At 37.4% G+C, this 21,058-nt stretch overlaps 3 protein-coding genes across 5 annotated transcripts in view; 1 reads left to right on the top strand and 2 right to left on the bottom strand.

Moving 5' to 3' along the window:
• Positions 1-248: 248 nt before the first annotated feature.
• cenpn (centromere protein N) lies at positions 249-7,264 on the bottom strand. 3 transcript variants are annotated; one of them, XM_017465571.3, is made up of 10 exons: positions 6,962-7,263; positions 5,417-5,462; positions 5,023-5,082; positions 4,790-4,863; positions 3,387-3,560; positions 3,156-3,257; positions 2,531-2,582; positions 2,283-2,392; positions 1,555-1,678; positions 249-565 (listed from the first exon to the last, which is right to left on the bottom strand). In XM_017465571.3, exons 1-10 carry the CDS (start codon positions 7,130-7,132, stop codon positions 444-446), a joined length of 1,035 nt encoding a protein of 344 aa, XP_017321060.1. In that variant the 5' UTR covers positions 7,133-7,263; the 3' UTR covers positions 249-443. The 3 variants fall into 3 exon arrangements, with proteins under 3 accessions (XP_017321060.1, XP_053533799.1, XP_053533800.1); XM_053677824.1 differs by having other exon boundaries at positions 3,156-3,560; positions 6,962-7,264; XM_053677825.1 differs by lacking the exons at positions 5,417-5,462; positions 6,962-7,263 and adding an exon at positions 5,204-5,410 and having other exon boundaries at positions 3,156-3,560.
• A 271-nt stretch (positions 7,265-7,535) lies between these two features.
• cmc2 (C-x(9)-C motif containing 2) lies at positions 7,536-10,509 on the top strand. The gene is made up of 4 exons (XM_047152463.2): positions 7,536-7,685; positions 8,908-9,006; positions 9,277-9,348; positions 10,404-10,509. The coding sequence occupies exons 2-4, from the start codon at positions 8,926-8,928 to the stop codon at positions 10,485-10,487; spliced, it is 237 nt and encodes a 78-aa protein (XP_047008419.1). The 5' UTR covers positions 7,536-7,685; positions 8,908-8,925; the 3' UTR covers positions 10,488-10,509.
• Positions 10,510-16,018: 5,509 nt separating this feature from the next.
• LOC108264236 (chromodomain Y like 2) overlaps positions 16,019-21,058 on the bottom strand; it is a 38,505-nt gene continuing 33,465 nt past the window's right edge. Inside the window, exons 5-7 of the mRNA XM_017465569.3 lie at positions 18,896-19,106; positions 17,939-18,082; positions 16,019-16,991 (exon numbers count right to left, since the gene is read on the bottom strand). Coding sequence (XP_017321058.1) covers positions 16,833-16,991; positions 17,939-18,082; positions 18,896-19,106 — 514 coding nt within the window. The 3' untranslated portion in view covers positions 16,019-16,832. The remainder of the gene's footprint in view (positions 16,992-17,938; positions 18,083-18,895; positions 19,107-21,058) is intronic.

The raw sequence follows: 21,058 nt of genomic DNA, 5'->3' as shown, positions 1-21,058 counted from the left end.
AATAATGAATGAATTGTTGAATATGTTTTAAATGGTCAGTTCTCAGTAAGTAGTTATGATGACCGTGATGTTTCACTTGGAGTGAATTTCATTCTATAAACAACTTTAGAAGCAGCTAAAATGATCCGATTCTCAGGAAACATCTTGTGTTTACGGATATCTCCGTCTGCTAAATTTGCTTTTATAATGATCGACTAAAACACGACAGCCTGCAAATAAACAAGAAAAAAAAAAAAAAAACACGGTGATTTCGGTACGGAAAAGTTAAAAACTTTATTTAAAACTTTTTAAACTTGTAAAATGGATTAGACGAGGTTTAAAATGTAAAAATAATAATAATAATAATAATAATAATAATAATAATAAAACACATAAGAAACACCATAAGAACACAAACACACTGGAACCGCTCGTGCAAGAAGAGTACTCGGGTATAAACCGTGTTAAGTCTTGCGTGCAGGTGTCCGGCTCGTGGATCCCGGAACTTTCTCAGCGATCACAAACAGGTTCCTTCCTTTCTGTGTGATGGAGGATAAGAGAGGAGTGACGGGGCCTTCGGACATGCCTGTCAAACATGCATTAGGAAATCAATAAGCCATCATGACTATCATCACGAGCACGTCGGACAGTATACACCCAAATGCAGGATTCAATTCCAGCTACGATCAGCTTCGGAAAACAGATTTACAAATAAAAAATAAATACAAATCTGTATCCTTCTTACTGTACTTATAATCTATAATGCACTTTAAACACATACAGACTTCCACAAAGCTGTTCCCAGAACACAACATGTATAATAGTATTATTACTAATTAATAACAACTACGTGGGGCTTATTTTGTCCAGGCTTTATTTCACTTATTTTGCATCAGCAGTGTTGAAACAAAGCCTTTAACCCAAAGCCAAACACAGCGATCACACTGATACCGGTACACTCACACCACCTAGAGGTCGTCCAGTCAAACCGTCATACCTGTCTTTAAAAGGTGCAATCGTTTTCTTATGAGTAAAAAAAATAATGATTTAAATGTATTAAAAAGAGCCTTCCGGTCTGGAATGCTCGTTTGTGTTCGGATGGGCTTCTCGTCAGTCGTTTTAAAGACGCTCCCCGACACCCGTTCACTCCGGCCCTCGTCTCAGTCTGTTCCGAGAGAAAAATACGCCTGTAATCGGGAAGCTCCCAGCGCAGCCGGATAATCCTGGTTTTAAGCCACCCGAGGAGTAAAACAAATATTAGAAATCGGATACGACTCCGTCTTGAGCCCTAATCTTGCCTTCTAACTTTGACAAATCGTCCCTGATGCACCTTTAAAAGAGAGGGGGAAATCATTTGTTTCGACAACATCTATAAACGGATAAAAAAAAAAAAAATCGACGTCGTCCGTTAATAAACTTATAAATAAACTTGCTACCGTATAAGAGGACCTCAGCGTGGTAAGAGTAACCCATCGCACCATCCCGTCGCTGATTATTTTCCTAGAAGAGCACGTCCCCAAGTGATCGATTCCTTACATAAGGGGTTTACACCGTACGAATCGGGAACCCGCTCACCGGTGGACGCGCAGTGCCGAAGAGACTCCAGGAGGCTGGGGCTGGAGAACTTGACCACGCCTCTGAAGAGCTCATCTCGGTCACTGAGTGTGTTGTTGCTGCTGCCTCTGTACCTGGTTTCAAGCTGAAGAGAAGACACGTTATTCGTGGTAACTGTAGTCATTTTAGTGGTTCGTTGCTAAGAAAGAAGGGAAGGTTGTGAGTTGACGCTGTGTGTGTAAAGCTATGTGAGATACACAATATGGTCAAAAGTTTGTGGACACCTAAACATAACCATCACCATCACACTCGTACGTGCTTGTTGAACGTGCCGGTCCAGATTTATTCCCCGTTTTGCTCTTATAATAACCTCCTCTACTTTTCAGGGAAGGCTTTCCACTAGATTTTGGGGCGTGGCTGTGTGGATTCGTGTTCATTCGGCTACAAGAGCGTTAGTGAGGTTGAGATCAGGCAGTGATTTTGGGATGTCGAGGAAGCTCCATCATTGTCATGCTGGAACTGGATACGGCGAAGGGAAATTGTGACGCCACGGCATTACTGGAATGAAAACGTTACCCGGTCGAGTGCTCTCCCGTTTAGGATTCGACATGCAGCTCGTATTAATCTCCGTCAGGTTTTTAAATAGCCGTCCTTTCCAACGACGTTTTACCGCCAATGTCGCTTCATACACTGACGGACGTTCGTTCAAAGCTGTATAATATTTGACGCGGTTCCTGTTTCTTACACACCTTGTACACGGCTGTTTCCAGTTTGGGCACCGTCCCGTCACCGAAAGCCTCACAGGCCATCTGATGTTTTCCCTCAGCAAACTCGGCATGCTCTCTATCGATATTGGGATCTGCAGAGAGAAATAAAGTCGCTGATAAAAAAAATTTATTATAAACGATACAATCCTGAGATGCGTCACTAAACATAAACGACGCTTAGACCTGATTCTCGGTTTATTAGAGAGATAGAAAAAATAAAAAGTACACACGTGAAGGAAGCGCGTTTCTTTCCTTTAAGGTCCTTTCCTGATTTGGGAAAACCTGGAGGGGAAAACAAGGTCATCGCAGTAGAGCTGGGAAATATGATGATGATGATGATGATGATGATATGAATAATATCGATATCGTGATAAATTGTGCGACAGGACACTGGGTATTGCGATATTTTGTAACGTTTTAATAACGTTTGCATGCTTCGTTTGAAAGCAGCTGGTTTAAACTGGAAGACGTTTTCTACTGAATCTTAATTACAGATGTTTTGCATCTTTTTTTTGTGAATAAATAAATAAATAAATAAACGTATCATCAAACATATCAGTTGTTGTTTTTTTTTGTGAATGCAAGTATAATATCTTGTTTGAAGTCTGTTAGCGATCCTATGTGTATCCTGATGAGTACTATACATCATAGAACAATATCATGACACACATATATACATACATTATATATATATATATAAATAAGTTCACAACTTATCGCATATACACGTTTCACTTTTATTTTAGATTTCTTAAAATAGACTATGAAAATCACGTCCAGTTTTTAAACGGCGCATTATCACGTATAATTTTATAAGCAGGTTTTGATCAATCATACGGCGGTTACAGTCTTTACCTGTTGATACTGCTTCATGAGCAGGTCTCGCATGGCGGCGAGGCTTCTACCGGTCAGGTGAGCTTCGTTTATGGACACGTATCTGGTGGACAGAACTAAAGCCTGAGAGTGAGACCGGTAAAAACAATCAGATTCATACAGACAAATATAAAAATAATAATAATAATAATAATAATAATAAAAGCTCATGAAAATGTGACCAAAATAAATAAATAAATAGAATGAAGTGACCTGATATAGATAAGGCTTGTGCTTGGCGGTGAGATTAAGGATAAACACGTATGGAGTCTGGAGATAATGAACAGCGTAAGTTGGCTTGAAGTGGTTGGGTTTGGTGAAATTATCGCCCCACGCGATTCGGATCCATACCGCGCCGTCTTCCGGTTTCTTTATCCTGACGGATACCTGTACGGGCAAAGAATCATGGGTAGGAACCAGTGCAGATGCTGAGGACTTCAGCATAAATCAGAAATGAAAAATCTACCAGAAGACGAGTTTGATGGACTGAATTAAAAAGTGTTAAAATATGACGAATGGGTTAAAAACTGCTTAGAGATTATCTACACTCCCGCTCGAAAGTTTGTGGACACTCGACCGAAATGTTTCTCGTGATGTTAAAAAGCTTTTGATCTGAAGGTGTGTGATTAAACGTTTGAAATCGGGTGTCGTAGACAAAAATATAATCGTGCCGACGTATTCGTTTCTTTCATTAGAAGACTAACATTTTATTCGCAAAAAAATTCGTCTTTAAACGGACGACTCGGAAAGCGAAAAGGGGCCGATGAGAGTCCGGCGTCGGTGGGAACCCCTTTAATACGGTTTAAAAGCATCTCGGGGAAATTCCTCAAGAAGTCGGGTGAGAAAACGCCGAGAATACATTTCCGGAAATTCTAGGTTAAAAAAAAAAAAAGGGCGTCTACTTTGAAGATGATAAAATACTAAATTATTTAGATTTATTTTGGATTTTTTAAAATCACAACATAAATCCCATTGATCCATTTGTGCTACTCCAGAGTTTTTATGACTTTATTATATTATTTTACTAAAATGTGGAAAAATAAAAAATGAGCGTGTCTAAACTTTTGACCGAGTGTAATTTTTGTTGTTGTTGTTTTTTTTTTTTTAAAAAAAACCAAAACAAAACAGAATTTCACGTTAAATCCAGTTTTGAAAGTCTGCTTCAAGTTCAATCGTTCTGCAACTTTTAAACGTGATTTACATTTAAAAAGTAAAATAAATAAATAAATAAATAAAATATAATAATAATAATAATAATAATAATAATCACTCTAAAAAGCTGTTTCTGGTTGACGGTCGCTGAAAGAGTGATTTCAATAACAAAAAAGAACAAAGAAAAAAGAGAAAGGTTTTCCGTGTGCTTCTGTTTCATGACCGTTTTCTTTTCACCTCAATTAATTAATTCATCTAAATCCACTTTTTTTTCCCTTTACTTCAGCTCCAGATTTCAGCTTTTCAGGCTACACTGTTAGATAAAATATATTTTTATTGGCATAAGTGCGAATCGAAAATTACCGAGAACGTTTTTTTTATTTTAATTTGGATCGCGTTCATTTCTTCACAAACTAGATCTGAATAACTTTATTTATTAAACAGAAATCAGGAAAGTGCTTTACGTGTTTGACGACTTCCTCTAAGTGGGCAACGAACATCTCCTTAAACTGGGTGAAGTCCACAGAAAGGGCTTCATCTGAGGAGAGAAAAATAAATAAATAAATATATATATAAAACACACACACACACACACACACACAAATGTGTCTTATTTCATTTTAATGGACTCAACTGATTTGCTCAGGTGCAAGTTAAGAGATTAAATTTAAAAAAAAAAAAAAGTTTTTAAAGTTACCTTCTGCTCCAGTGAGTTTAAACGCGTGCCATGTTCCTTGATTAGGGTTCTCCATGTAATCTGACACCAAATAAAACAAGAACACGGGTGACGGAAATGTCAAGTAAACATATAAACCTTTACGCGGTACCTAAACTGTTAAACTAACCCTGTGCTACAATAGTGTTTCCAAATAACGCACCTTTATCGACGGGATTGTGCAGGGATTATGCAGAAGAAATGTAAAAGAAATAAGCATTAATGTTCCGAAACGGTCAATGGTGATGAAACCGTTACATCAAAAGGGGTTTTGAAAGAGAAAAGGTCCTTTAGGACGAGAGCGACGGAAGGAAAGCGGTACACGGAACTAACATCCGTCTTCAAAACATCAGCAATAAGGAACAAGCTCACTCACAGACCATCTCCAGCTTCGTCACGTCTTTTAAACGCAGCCTGCTTTCCTGTACGGAGAGAAAGAAAAGACAAAAACGGGGGATCGGTGAAGTTTAATGAAGGTATATACCATTTCAGAAGGGCTTCGGTTTAGTGGTTAGCCTTATTATTATTATTATTATTATTATTATTATTATTACTGTATCTGTTAGTTTTCTTCTTCTTCCCCATGGTAGTCATAAATAGGAAAATTATGAAATTTGGCACACTCATACAGACTCCCATGAGTAGTATCTAGACCAATTATGGGGTCTCTAGGACCAACTCTATAGCGCCACCACTAGTTCAAACATTCAGCATTCATATGGTTATAATTGTTGAATACTGTGTCCTATTACCGTGTACTTTGTTCCGATTACTGTGCCTTTGGGGATTGGCCCCGTTAATTGTTGCTTGCAGCTATATTTTTTTGGTATTGAAAAGGTAACTTCATGGTATTATAATGTAGTCTAAAAAATGTCCCAGTTTACGTTGTTGCAGTATTAATTGACCATTTATAAACACACACACACACACACAAAGTGTTTTTTTTTTTTTAAACAAGTAAACAATTACCAACAAGTAATTGTTTTTCTGTCTTAGAAAGATATATTTGAGAAAGACTTTTTACACAAACCTGTCAGTAAGTACAGTATCATGTTGTTGTATAATTAAAAAAAAACGGATTTTGCAGCACACATTACTGACCAATCACGGATCACCATTGTTCTCAATGACCAATCCCTGATCGATCGCCAACGGTTTCTCCCACCATCACACTTCTTCATTATAAACAACACTCCTAGGAAATATTTACAAGTAATAAAATCGAGAAAGTGTTTCCCTCATGACTAATCACCTTCCACGACTAGTATAGTATTTCGTAAAAGCGTAAAAGTTTAGTTTGTGCATTGCGTCATGACCAAAGATGTCTTCGTTCTATGAGAAATAAATGAACCATGTACTAATCATGTACCCTAATTAGTCATTTGATATGCCAATGATCATGAGGAATAATTAATATGCAAATTAGCCTATGACATCCTCTAGAGACTCGCTGACGAGTGTGTTTTAGCTACTTTAGTCTGAAAAGAGTTGGCGCTTCTTCCGATACACCTGAAACCGGAAAATGCATCTTTTTCGTTGTCTACCCTCTTCCGCATACGTGAGCTCACAGGCGGCCATGACTGGATAGTGTCGTTGTATTTAGCTTTATTTTGAAAGTCAGTGGTGAGATAACGGTCTGATCATGCTTTGAGACACTTGTTTCAAATAATTTTTGTTTTTGAGCACAGTTTAAAATGGTGTCTTAATACTGTGATACCGTTAAGTTTGTAGACTAGATTATCATCGATACTATATCGATACATCGAGCAGCCTTGTAGAGGGTGTGGAAGTCATTACGTCATACAGTGTTAGGGGTTTATAAAGATAAGGTGTAAGGGTTTTTTATTTATTTTATTTTTTTCAAGTCAGCCATGCAGAGTAAAGCTTTGCAGATGATATACGGTTAGGTTTGTGTACATACCTCACATTTAAATATTACATTCTCCAAAAGCAGCCATTTTGGTTGAGTATAGTCCAGATCCTCGAGCTGCTCAGCTGATAAACAACCCCAGGCTCTCAGCGTGCTCTGCGTCTTTTTACTGGGGAGTCTCCGTAAAGTCCGCTGTAAAATAGCCCGCGACTGTTCGTCCATTTTAGACCCGGGTTTAGCTTTCTAATTTAAAAAGGAATTAAAATAAACCGCCAAGTCTTGCAAACAGGCTCTGTTTTTTCCTACTGGTTTGGGATCAGCTCGTCGAACCCAGCTCGTGACGTCAATCGTTTTAAGAAAAGCACAAAAACTGATCTCAGATCAGCGTAAAAAAATACTTCCGCTTACGTCAGATCCTGTTTTATAAAGCAAATATCCAAATAAAAGTCCCGGAAACGTTATAAAAGCCCAGTTGTTTATTTATTATGAATACTATTATTTTAAGTTCGAGTGTTTAATATACGATGAATGCTTTGATTATATCTATAAATTCTATTATTCGTTTCCAACAAGTTGTCGCAGAGTGAGAAATTTAAATAATTTGTGTAATAATTTATTTACTTTTTCCTCATGGGTTAATGGTGCTGCCATCTATCGGTCACGTTCTCTGGTATGGTGGTGTGACTATTATCCGACATCGTGAATAGTAGCAACACTTTAATGGAGTTTATAAATTAAACAATAACGTTAAAAATCCACCGGAAACCAAAGACAGGTAAGTTTTTTAACATAACTTTTTTTTCTTCTTCTGCATCTTACTGCAAAATAAAAGCATGTACAATGACCATGAAGTACTTCTAATCAGAAACACATGCAGTGTTGTTATAGCCTAATGGTTATAATTCAATTTAATCAGCATCTTATTATTATTATTATGATTATGATGATGATGATTATTATTACATGGTGTTTGACAGAATAAAAGATAGTTTAGACAGATCATTAATCCTAGTTGTTGGTCAAATAATGTTAAACCCAGCTTTGCCCTTCACCCTGTTATTGGACTGGATCTAAATAAATAGAAAGCTGTTATGTAAGTAAATCTATGTGATTAATGACTGAGAGTGTATTAAACAAGTGTCTAGCATGTATAAACTGTTACAAATGGAGTTTTAGAGTATATGTTGAGCACAGTCCTGATACTGAAATTATTGCCTGCATGTTTGATAATTATTTCCTAAATTCAGCCAGTCTTAATTGACATGTTCTTTATTTCATATTATTTTCAAATACCAAGAGGAAGAACTACAGCATCTTCATACAATACAAGCAACCTGATGAAATACACTATACTATACATACTAAAAGTATGTGGACACCTGACGATCACACCCATATGTTGTTCTTCACCAGACTGTCGCCACAAATTTTAAAGCATACAGTCGTATAGGACGTCTTCGTACGCTGTAAATTTACAATATCTTTTCACTGGAACTAAGATGCTCAAACCTGTTCCAGCATGACGATGCCCCGTGCACAAAGCGAGCTCCATGAAGACACGGCGTGTGAAGGTTGGAAGAAGGTCGAACACCTCGAGTGTCCTGCACAGAACCCTGACCTCAACCCCATTGAACACCTTTGGGATGAACTGGAACTGGAGTCTCCTCACCATCACAACATCAGCGCTTGATCTCATCCTCTCTAACGCTCTTGTAGCTGAATGAACAGAAATCCACACAGCCACGCCTCAAAATCTAGTGGAAAGCCTTCCCTGAAGAGTGGAGGAGGTTATTATAACAGCAAAAACGGGGGATAAATCTGGAACGCGATGTTCAACAAGCACGTATGGGGTCTGATGGTCAGGTGTCCACGTACATTTAGCTATATAGTGTATAATATAGGGTTTAAACACTAGCTTTAATATACTAGGAGAGCACAAGTTGAGGAAAAAGTGCCTTAAAGTCACGGTCATGTCGTGTTGTGTCGTGTATTTCCAGGTACTCCTTCAACTCAGGATGCACCCGGACCTGTCGCCACATTTACACACTGATGAGTGCAATGAACTGATTTCACTGCTCAAACAGTGTCACAGAGAGGTCAGAAAAACCCCATCACATCATCTAATCATCTTCTAGACATATCATAATAACATAATAACATATCCCAAAAGCATCACAGCAGAACTCAGAGCAAGTGAGCATCACACTGAACACTCTCTCTCTCTCTCTCTCTCTCTCTCTCTCTCTTTCTCTCTCTCACAACTTTATGATCCTTTCGGAAACCATCATTTCTCTCCTTTCTCAGTTCTCGACCTAAACCAGGCGCGTTTGTTTACAGCTGGTTAATATTGTGAAATTTATCTTCAGCACAACTTCCTCCGGTTCTTTGGAACGTGTAACGACGTGGACCGATCGATGAGGGAGTGTCTTAAGAAAGAGGTGAGACATAGTTTATTACAGCTACCGCTCGAGCATGACAAGATACTCGCATGTCATCGTAAATTGTGAGTTTCTTCTCTTTTTTTTTTTCCTATATAAATAGAAAATGATTGTTTGTTGTTTCTTACAAACAGTGTTGAAGCTCCCGTGCAGCTCCACTGTAAATAATACAGTAGCTATATAATGATTCGTAACACGTTGATCATTTTCAGTATTGTATTCCTGGTAATAAATAGGGCTAGATTTAGCCTAGACTAAGCATACATTAATTGCCTGATGACGCTGCACGTACGTCAACGACACATCCTGAAGTATACTCGATGACAAAATGTGGGCATAAAACACTCTGTGTTGTGCTGTGACAGGAAAATAATCAACAACGGAGTGATGTGAAGTTACTCTTAGCACCACGAAGTAGATTTTTTTTTTTTTTTTGCCCTTTAACAGCACGCCCTGCCATCTTTTATTCCTCTTATACCGCAGCAATTTTCCAAAGATGACAAATGTTAATCTATTACCGAATGATGCATCGTACGTTTTATTCGTTTATACGTTTAACGTTGTGCGACGAGTTACTTCCTGTTCTCACTTACGTCTCACCAGCCTCTCGTTACTCCCCTTTCTCTCTTAAAGTCAATAAAAGGCAGACAGCGTGAAATGTATATGCTGTAAATCGATAAAAGGTATGATGTCACTAAATAAAAAAAGGGCATTATAGGTATAAGAGGAATAAAACGCTTATCTTTCGCTAAAAATATCCGTTCTCAAGAATTCCCTTCATCGCTTTTGAGATCATAGCAAAACCTCTTAATTCTTTTTGACATATACAATTTTTATAATAGAGTAACGTTTCGAAATCCCCCATCTATTAAGCACGGGGTGTGCAAACTTTCTGCGCTCAATGGATTTCAATGGGAGATTCCTCGATCGGCAAATTAAAGGGTCCGTCTCGGTTTGAACTCGTGCGTTATCGAATAAACAATCATTTTGAATCGTTGTGTGTCTAGGAATATCATTTTTTGTTTGTTTTTTTTTTGCTTTGTTTTGTTTTTTAGTATCAGGCAAACCGAGAACGCAGCCAAGCTCACGCAGAGGAGATGAGACGGCGGCTCAGGGACGGACCTAAAGCTCAACCGTGAGACGGACGTTCTGTTCGAAAATGTGAACCATGTAGGACTTGGGCTTTTCAGGGGCGCTCCTCGGACTTCGCAGGAGGTCCCGCGGAGGATGTTGGAAGACATTTAATTCACTCATACAGGAATAAAATAATAGATAAATAATAATAATAATTAATACTACTGTACAGCTATAAGTATTACCTCACAGCTACGTGCACTCCGAATCCCATCTACTGTATACTCTCTATGGGGTACAAATACTTTCAGAGAGTATCCAGATTATTTATGGATAAAATGATTAACGTGGGTTCACACTGACGGTTAAAAGGCATTCTTAAACAATTACGAAGGTCAAATACAATTAAAGAAATACATCCAAAATCTCCACAAGCTGCATTAATCGTGTCATTTATTAGATATTGTTCTTCTCGGCACACAACGAGGACACAGTATCCTACTGACACACACACTGGAATGACGACCTCTAAGGCACGCTGAAATATTCATATAGTAATATATTGAGGGACGGGGACGTTATAAATCTGCACGACACTGCAGCTTTGATGCCGAGGAACAGACGGAAAAAAAAGAAAAGGAAAAACAAATACACACCAGGTAACGTTAACTTTGATTTAATTCAATTAAAGAAGGGAAAGCAAACGACTGCGTGGTTTCGCTCAGTGGACTCGCGATCGGTTCATTTATCATATATAATGATCTCAAACCACGGCTCTGTCGAATTCTCGATTCTGATTGGTCAGAAGGCGTCGGTTCGTTTTCCATAACGGCAGCTCTGAGACGTTTCTATTAATACGCCCGTTCTGATACGGTACAGCTCGCCGGACGAACCTGTTTCACGGACGTCCACGTGACTATAAACGGCTAAAAAGCGTCACGTTTTTAGTCTGTAAAAATGGACATTTTCATGTCACAATGAAGTCACAGTTTTAGAAAGCAAAGTGATTCAGTATTTTAAAGTAAATATTACATTAATTCGATATTACACAGTAGAGCGTTTATATTGCCTGCAAACAAAAATGGGCGGTTACCTTTGTATCTAAAAGTTTGTGCACCCTGCATCAGACTATTATGAGTTTTTCCTCACTGAAAAGACGCTAACAAATTAAAACCCGACCACACAGCAAATGAAAGGTAGTTCTATTAAAAACAAATTTAAAAAACCTGAAGAATTAAAATATGAAGAATATATAAATTTAGTTTCCTGTAGAGTTTCTTATAAACTATAAAAACGAACAGAGCATGCCGGTTGACCAAGGGTGCCAAAACTTACGTATATGTCCGTTAAATTATTACCTCGGTGACAAAAACACCTGGGAAGTGTGTGAATATGTAATGGCACTGCCGATCCACAGGACTTTTTTTTTTTTTTTTTTTTTATGCGTTCGGCAATAAATAAAAAATAAAATCATGCAGCAAGATTCCTAAAGACATTAGTTTAAAAAAAATAAAATAAAATAATAAATCAGAACGCATAAAAGTTCGACAGTTATTTAAAACCATTTACATGCACGATCACGTTATATAACAATAAAGCATGTACAGTTGCTGAACATAGTGCCTTTATATTTGTACAAAACAATTCACACCTACAACTGTGTGTTTATAAACAGATCATTTTCATTTTTAATATTTTTTAAATATTATATATATATATATATATATATATATATATATATATATATATATATATATATATATATATATATATATATATATATATATATATATATTTAAAACTTTTTTTTTTTTAAATACACATGCAAATATAACGGCCACATCTGCATTATGTCCACAAAACACGACGGCCTAGTCCAGGAAAGGTGCAGCTCACTTTGAAACAGAAAAACGTTAATATATTATTCAATATCATGTCAATCTTTACAAAAATATACAAGAAAGTGTGATATTTTGTTTTTAAAAAAAAGTCCTTTAACCGTTGAAAATATATTCACAAATTCATCACGTAAAACGCTTGTCTGTATTTCTGTCACGGGATATGAGAGAGACGTCCACAGATCCACGGTTCTTCATCGCAGCTGACTACGCGAGCTCTTCATTTCCTCCTTCCCAATCGCTCCCGTTTCATTCACTAAGTCAATAAGGGTTTATTCATCATTTCCTGACAGACACACAAATCACAGAAGGATGAAAAGAAACGGGCTGAAGTTGTAATTATGAGCCTCTTTACAAAAAAAAAAAAAAATCGAATAAATAAAAGTCACAGTGAATAAGAAGAGGTCAGGATCAGGATGCGTCATTTCCGAACAGATTTGAGATGATGGAGTGTCACACGCAGAAATCTTGTTATTGAGTCTTGATACTTCAAGTATTGAGCATTTTTATTCATTTAAGATATTGACCCTGTGTCGTAGTTGTAGTTATGGGTGGTTGAATGTGGTGGAGATGTTAATAAAGGCCTCTTTCACACCCATTAGTCCATTCAGATTCTGTGAAATTGATGTTTGATATTTGGTTTCATTTCACATTGCACATAAGTAAATTAAAGCTGCAGTACTGACCTTTTATTTGGATGAAAATGTAAAAAAAAAAATATTATTGAGCAAATACGTAAAAAATTGAATCAAAAAGTGCTCAGAACTGTCTCCTTACCCCGATTCGCATCGGGCTCATCGTTAAAATAACGCTGTATGAATTTGAGCTGTCGGGTCAGCTTTTCGTTTTCGTTTCTTTGCGTGGTTACGTCACGTCCGTGGACAGAAAGAAGAAGACCCGGCTATTATATCGCGTGTGCGGGTGCTGAGGATGGTGGAGTGTTCGGAGCTTGTTCTTAAAACACTCGCTTAGAATTTAAACTCGTCATCCGGTTTAAACCCCGAGATCCGAAGGGATTAAAGACTGACGCAGAGATGGCTTTTTTCCCCCCCTTGTTGAAAGGGTAAGACGTTTCAATGTCTCAATCGGTAGCTAGCTAACATTAGCGCGGTTGTTCGCTTGGTTCAGCTAGGTATCGGGTTTCCTTCCTTTTTTTTTGTTTGTTTTGCTATGGTCAGTGTGGTAAATTGCACGTATTTTGAGAAAGACAGCAGTTAATCTCCACGTCAAGGAAACCGTCGTCAAGCTAACACACAAACCATACGAAAACCTCAAACTATCAGATTCACCCGAAGCACAACCTATGCAAAAATAAATAAATAACATTTCTGCAAGTAACTTGCAATTTTATGTTTCAAACAGAGATGGCGATAGAGATGCAAGAGCTCAGTACTGCAGCTTAGAAAGAAACAAACAAACAAAAAAAAACATCGGATGAGGGCGGTCTAAGGCTGAAAATGATCTGTTTTCAATTTTTACTTAAAGTATTACCATACTAATTCTCTACTGAACATGAATAATGAGAAATATACTTTTGGGTGCATCTGTTATACCACCTTCATATTTACAGTGAGGGAAAGCCACCCATGTTTCAAGTGATCGGAAATACTGGAACGTGACTGACAGATCTTTCTTGCTACCCAGGTGTGCCCTGTTAAATTGACTGTTTAAAGAATGAATAGCTCCGAGTGTCTACTCTTGGATTGAGCCCTAGGTTTCACCTATGAAGTCTGCTTTGGTTGTTAAAAAGGATAAACCAACATGAAGACCAGAGAGCTATCTATGGGATTAAAGCAAGCCATTTTGAATCTGAGAAAAGACGGAAAATCTATCAGAGCAATTGCACGAGCATCGGGCATAGCCAGTGGAACAATTTGGCACGTCCTGAAAAAAGAAAGAAACCACTGGTGTACGAACGACCAGACATGGAACGGGTCGGCCAAGGAAAACAACAGCAGCTGATGACAGAAACGTTGTGAAAACTGTAAAGAAAAACCCAAAAACGACAGTCAGAGACATCACCAACAATCTCCGAGGGGCAGGCGTGAAGGTATCACAATCCACCGTTTGAAGAAGACTTCGAGAGCAGAAATATACAGGCCGTAGCACAAGATCCGAACCCCTCATCAGCAGTAAGAATCAGAAAGTCCGATTGGAATTCGCAAAGAAATACAGAGATGAGCCACAAACGTTCTGGAACCAACATTAACCTCCACCAAAGTGACGGAAAGGCCAAAGTGTGGAGAAAGAAAGGATCTGCTCATGACCCGAAGCATAGAAGCTCATCACTAAAGCACGGTGGTGGTAGCGTCATGGATTGGGCTTGCACGGCTTCTTCTGGAACAGGCTTAATAATCTTTATGGATGATGGAAGTCATGATGGCAGCAGAACGGATTCATTGAATTCTGTCAATTTACAGAGAAACGCATCCAATCTAAAGTGAAGGAACTTCATCATGCAGCAAGACAACTATCCAAAACACACTGCCGACTCATCAAAGGACTTCCACCACACCTTAACCCAGCTGAGCAGCGTTTCACCTCCTGAAGAGAAGACTGAAGGGAGACGACATACGGACTAAGCCGCCTAACAGTACTTTGATTTACTGTTTAGCAGAAAAATGTCATTTACATGCGAGTTTGTGGTTTTTTTTTTTCCGTTCCATTTATCACAATCAGTCTAGAATGATAAAAGCTTCAAAGAGTTCATTCTTTTGAGATTTTTCACTTTCACTTATTATTTAACTTTGTTATTACAGGATGTATCACTCGTATAAAGTTTCTGTGCCAAAAAAAAAACATTCGGCGACGTGAGGACAACGTGAGACTACACGGGAAGACCAAAACCTTCATCGCATTGCTCCACCGTGAAAAGGGATTTCTTTTTAAAGAATTAAACGCTGATTTCGTGTCAGAAGTGAACACAACTAAGTGTTCACTTTCTCCTACGTTGCAGTAGTCCCTCACTGAAATGCAATCAATGTCCAATCACTGTCCAATCTCAGCCTGACAGCATACTCAGGGGCGTGGGTGTAATCGAAGAAGGGCAGAAAAGCTGGTGTTTTTACAATTCTTTAGATTCGAGTGTGTTATTTATTTATTTATTTATTTATTTAGGAGGTATGATTTTGTCGACCTAAGTGAAATACGATTAATTGATTTTACCACGCTTGGGTTTATGCTGATGCAAAAATAAATAAATAAAAAAAATATTTCAAAGCAATCGAGTCCTGATTCATGATTTTGCTCGTAATGGAAAATATAAGGGGCCGGTATGGAGGGGAAAAAACATGAATTCTTCCGGATAACTCGAGAACTTCCTGTAGGCTCTTTATAATACTTGAACATACATACAGCTCCTCTACTCAATGTTCATGGAAAGAAAAGAAAAAAACGAAAGATGCACAGTTCAGAGCAGAGCAAAAGGACCAACAGCAGTGCAGACGTTACAATCCAGCGTCGTTTCCCTTTATCTCATTATCTTTAAGACTGTCACGATATAACTTCACTTCATTTTGAACTTCAGTAAGTGATGCATTGCTGAGAATGCAATTAGGATAAGTATGGGGGGGGTGGGGGGTGGGGGTGGGGGGGGGCTAAACAAAACATAACAAAAAAAAAAAACCCAACATGATGTCCTGTTATTGGATTTGCATAGACTTATGAATCAGGGATGAATAATGCATGAGATATCTGTAAATGTTTTTTTTTTTTTTTTTTAATGTTTTTTTTTTTTTGTTGTTTTGTTTTTGTTTTGTTTGAAGCACCTACTGTTCTTAAAAGAATAATTTCATCCCCCTCTAATCAAACAGGAAGAGAGTCGATCATCACATTCAGGGCCCGACGACAGAAACGGTAACTGGCGTCTAACGAAAGGACGACGGATTCGTCTTTATAACTTTACAATAAAAACTTTTTAAAAAAAAAAAACCCAAAACAAAACAAAAACACCTGAAGGATGGAAGTCCATCTACAATTCATCACAAACCCATCACTACCGCACTGTCGCCATGGCGCGTGCCACAATGACGATGGTGGACGACAGGGATGTGTTTAACGTTTAAAAAAAAAAAAAAAGGATAATAATTATAATAATAATTAGTATAATTTCCCAAGAACCTTTGGTATGAAACTCACCCCATTAGACATGAGTGACAATAAATTATATGAAACAACCAAACATATCTACACTGTACATCTACACAGGATTATTGAATTATTTGTTTGCACTTGTATGCAAAATGGCTTGGTTTTTAAATAAATAAAGAACGACAACGTTAAAAGGCATCTCATTAAGTGATAGAATTATCAGTGTTTTGAATGCTGGTCTGGAAGCATTGTCGGGAAAACCGAACCCCTCTGATACAGTCTGGATTATAAATGATTAGAATTATAATTATTATAATGATAAACATGGATTCTTGGCTTATATTCATTTCATTCAAAGTACATGACATCGTCTGCTCTAGGTGGGTGCGGTGGTGCTGCGGTCACGCTGATGACGCGAGATGTTTAGGCGTTGTAACCTTTACTCTGTAAGTAGGCGAAAAGGGCCTCCAGGCCCTTGGTGGAGCACCACAGCTGTTTGAGCATCTGGCACTCCTTCTCATTCACCTCCTCCAGCACGGACTTCAGGATGCTGCGCACCATGCACTTAGACTCCTCCAGGACCTGAGCATGGAAAATAATAATAATAATAATAATAATAATAATAATAATAATAATAATCATCATAATAATCATAATAATAATGTTAATAACAATAATAATACAAATTCCTCATTTATTAAAAATAACTAAATTTAATACAATACAGTAAATATGTAATATTTTTTAATATTTAACCATAAAAATATTACATTAAATAACATTACATAACAGGTTAATTCTTTCTCCCTTATTTCCTTAATTTTTTCTTTCTAATTGGGTTTTTAAACATTTTCTGGTGGGATAATAATAATAATAATAATAATAATAATAATAATAATAATAATAATAATAATAATAACAACAATAATAATAAAATTAATTAATTAATTAAATAATAATAATAATAATAATAATAATAATAATAATAATAATAAACTGCATTTACTATACGTAATGCATTATAAATGTATTATGTATTTATAACTGGTGACATTAGCCTATGTAGTACCTCATCATGCCTGGTAAAACCCTGTAGAAATGCTAATAACTCGCTATACTCACAGTACTGTGCAAAAGTTTTAGGCCCCCTATTTGTTTTTTAGTAAAAACTTTGTTATAGATTTTTTTTGTTTTATGACTTCTACGTTATCGAGTCAGTACAAAGGCATATTCGATTCCCACACGTTAGTTTTCCAGCACAAAATGAAATTAAATATTACATCTCATATTTAAATTTTCATTTTTTTGTCACACCAAAATATTGACTTTGCTTCATGCACTACTGTTTACTGTATTTTTTTTTTTTTAAATGCAGAAACATTTAATTTCATTATTTTGAAGGCATATTTGCTACATAAGGCGTTATAAGAACACAAATGAGTGTCCACGTGCCCCCTTTTTTTGAGAAAAAAAAAAAATCCAAATGATTCCGATCTGAACAGAACACGAGGTCTGAGTATTTTATTCACCATGGCGCTGCAGGTCGCCATCTCCTTCACCCGCAGCAGCACTTCCTGACTGAAGGTGCTCGGCCAGAACACTTGCGAGACCAAACCACGGCTACACGCCTCCTGCGCCGTCAACTTCCTCCCACAGAACAGCATCTCATTGGCCTGGAAACAAGAACGTTTCAAAGAACATCCTAGTATTTAGTGTACTTAAGCACACTTAATCAATCAAACCTGAAATAGGATAGCCTAGAAAATGAAACGAAGGCACTAGAATTAAACAGAAGAAGCACGAGTAGAATCCAGGACCAGAAAACTGATTTCATTTCAACTTCACCTTCTTTCTGATCGGAAACTTTAAACCACATATTGACAATGTTTATTGATCAGCACGTTTGATTGGTCCACCCCCACCCATTTGAGTAACATTGCAGGAGTTAGATTTTATCTCGCTCAGCACCGAGACGCTTTGATTTTGATGCGTACGTTATAGTTTCCATAGTAACAGCTCATTGACGACGTTCCACGGCATTCAACGTGACTATAAAGTGATAAAAAGTATGCGTCGTTCTTTAACATATATGTACCATTTTATGAATGTATTTATAAACCATTACAGTATTGTTTTTTTGTAAATCTGACATTTGAAACAAACAAACAAACAAACAAACAAACAAAAAACACTAGGGAAAGGAGACTGGTAGAAAATTAGATCCTACAGCTCAATCATTTGGATGTCAGAATGAATCTGAGGGGCGGTACAAAAGCGTCGACACTTTACGGTATTTATTATAGTAAGAAAAGCGTATCACTTAAATGAATAAATGTTCATATTGCAGAATTATTGTGAATGTGTAGGCTGATGATGTAAAAACAACTAGCAGTGCGAGTGCGGAACTACGTGGGTCTAAAGTGATTATGAAACTTTTAATTATGTATTTTTAAATTGCAATTAAATTGATGGGATTATTTACTCACCAGAGCCACTCCCAGGATCTGAGGGAACGTGTATGAGGAGCAGCCGGACGGCGTGAGGCGCAGTGCAGCACACGGGGTTTGGAACCAGGCCCGCTCGCTGGCCCACACGATGTCACACAGAGGAAGGATGGAGGCGCCCAAACCCAGAGCAGGACCGTTGATGGCCACCACGATGGGCTTCTTAAAGTGGATGAAGGCTTTTACAAAGTCCCTGCGGTGAGACAGAACCGAGATGTGCTGTCAGGCTCTCAGGGTTAGCGGTGATTCTCAACGATAAAACATAAAACATAACGACATTACAACCGAGAGAAATAATAAACTGTATCATCACTCGCCATTGAAGTGGAACCTTAAAATGTATTGGCCTTTTACCTATAAAATTACCTTTTAAGTAAGGAATAAAACACTCAGTGCAACGCTGTTAGAGGAAAATAATCAACAACGGCGCGGTGTGATGACGCGGAGTCACTCTTACCATCCTGAAGTTGAATATTTTCCAAAAACAGCATGTCCTGAACTGTTTTATTCCTCTTATACCACAGCAATTTGCATACAGTCATGCACGCTTGCTTTATAAAGTGCTATGCGTGTAACTACATCTACTTATGAGCATTTATACAGGCTTACATAAGATACTATAAGGTGTAGTAAGTACCGTATAACATTACGAATGCTCAGAACTACTTATGAACATTCATACAGGCTTAGCTCGGGTACTATAAGTTATTATGTGTGCTGTATGACACATTATACATGCTCAGAACCACTTATGAGCATTTATGCAGGTGTATGTAATGTATTATAAGGCATTATGTGTGCTATATAACACATTATACATGCTCAGAACCACTTATGAGCGTATACGCAGGTATACTTAAGGCATTAAAAGGTATCATGTGTGCAATATAACACATTGTATATGCTCAGAACCACTTATGAGCATTTATGCAGGTGTATGTAATGTATTATAAGGCATTATGTGTGCTATATGGCACATTATACATGCTCAGAACCACTTATGAGCATATACGCAGGTATACTTAAGGCATTAAAAGGTATCATGTGTGCTATATAACACATTGTACATGCTCAGAACCACTTATGAGCCTTTATACAAGCTTACATAAGGCACTATAAAGAGTAGTGCATGCTATATAAGGCATTATAAATGCTCAGAAGTATTATGAACGTTTTCGCAGGCTTATATAAGGTACTATAAGGTATTATGCATGTTATATAGCACGTTTGAACTACTTATGAGAATTTCGATGGGTTTATATAAGGCATCATGAGGTGTTATGTGAGCTATGTATGAGCATTTATATAGGCTTATGTAAGGTATTATAAGGAGTAATGCACACTATATAACACATTATAAATGCCCAGAACCACTTATGAGCATTTATATCGGTTTAAGTAAGGCGTCATAGAGTGTTATTCATGTTAGATAACACATTATAAAAGCTCGGAATTACTTACGAACGTCGATTTAGGCTTAAGTAAGGTGTTATAAAGTTAGATAACACGTTAAAAACGCTTAGAAGTACTTATGAGCACTTATCTAGAGTTACGTAAGGTGTTATAAGGTGTTATACAGGTTATATAACATTATGAATGCATTTATAATGTATTCTAAATATAGCTTCGATAGGACGTATCAAATTACTGTCCAACTAGGTTCTTATAAATAATTTAAAAAAATAAATAAATAAATAAAAAAAAGAGAACGAGAGATTTAAACTTTTGAACTCTAGCTTTAAGTGGGACTATTTGACGATTTTGCACACTGCAGTGCAATTCCTATTTTCCAAAGTGCCACATAATTCAGTTCATAAGTACCTCATGAATTAAAGTGTGTATTTCAGAAAGCAGAGGTTACAAGTTAAAAGAACGAGCAACCCAAAGAGCTGCACAAAGTTAATAACCATAATTATTCTAATCATTCTGACAGTAATGATGATTGCGCCGAGCTCCAGGAACCACAGAATCCCCACAGAACCATCAGCGTGAATGTAGAAAGAGCTCGATCAGGGTTCCTACAGCACACACACACGCACACACACCTACGCTGTGATCTGTTACAGCACTCCCTTGATGAATGAGTGTTTAATAGGACTAGAAGTGTACTGAGTGTGAAGCAGGAGCATGATCATGACCGTAGAT

Source organism: Ictalurus punctatus, chromosome 4, assembly GCF_001660625.3.
Source record: "Ictalurus punctatus breed USDA103 chromosome 4, Coco_2.0, whole genome shotgun sequence".
Classification (NCBI taxonomy): Eukaryota; Metazoa; Chordata; class Actinopteri; order Siluriformes; family Ictaluridae; genus Ictalurus; species Ictalurus punctatus.
The sequence above is the reverse complement of the archived record's forward strand: the minus strand, read 5'-3'. Positions and strand labels throughout refer to the sequence as shown.

Bases quoted from the DNA above. Each gene is read 5' to 3' on its own strand.
- cmc2 (XM_047152463.2), top strand. From the start codon at position 8,926: ATGCACCCGGACCTGTCGCCACATTTACACACTGATGAGTGCAATGAA. The intron at 9,007-9,276 runs GTCAGAAAAACC...ATTTATCTTCAG, and splicing joins TCAAACAGTGTCACAGAGAG to CACAACTTCCTCCGGTTCTT. The intron at 9,349-10,403 runs GTGAGACATAGT...TTTGTTTTTTAG, and splicing joins GGGAGTGTCTTAAGAAAGAG to TATCAGGCAAACCGAGAACG.
- cenpn (XM_053677824.1), bottom strand. From the start codon at position 7,132: ATGGACGAACAGTCGCGGGCTATTTTACAGCGGACTTTACGGAGACTC. The intron at 2,393-2,530 runs GTGTGTACTTTT...TTCTCTCTGCAG, and splicing joins AAGAAACGCGCTTCCTTCAC to ATCCCAATATCGATAGAGAG. The intron at 566-1,554 runs GTGAGCGGGTTC...CATGTTTGACAG, and splicing joins TCGGCACTGCGCGTCCACCG to GCATGTCCGAAGGCCCCGTC.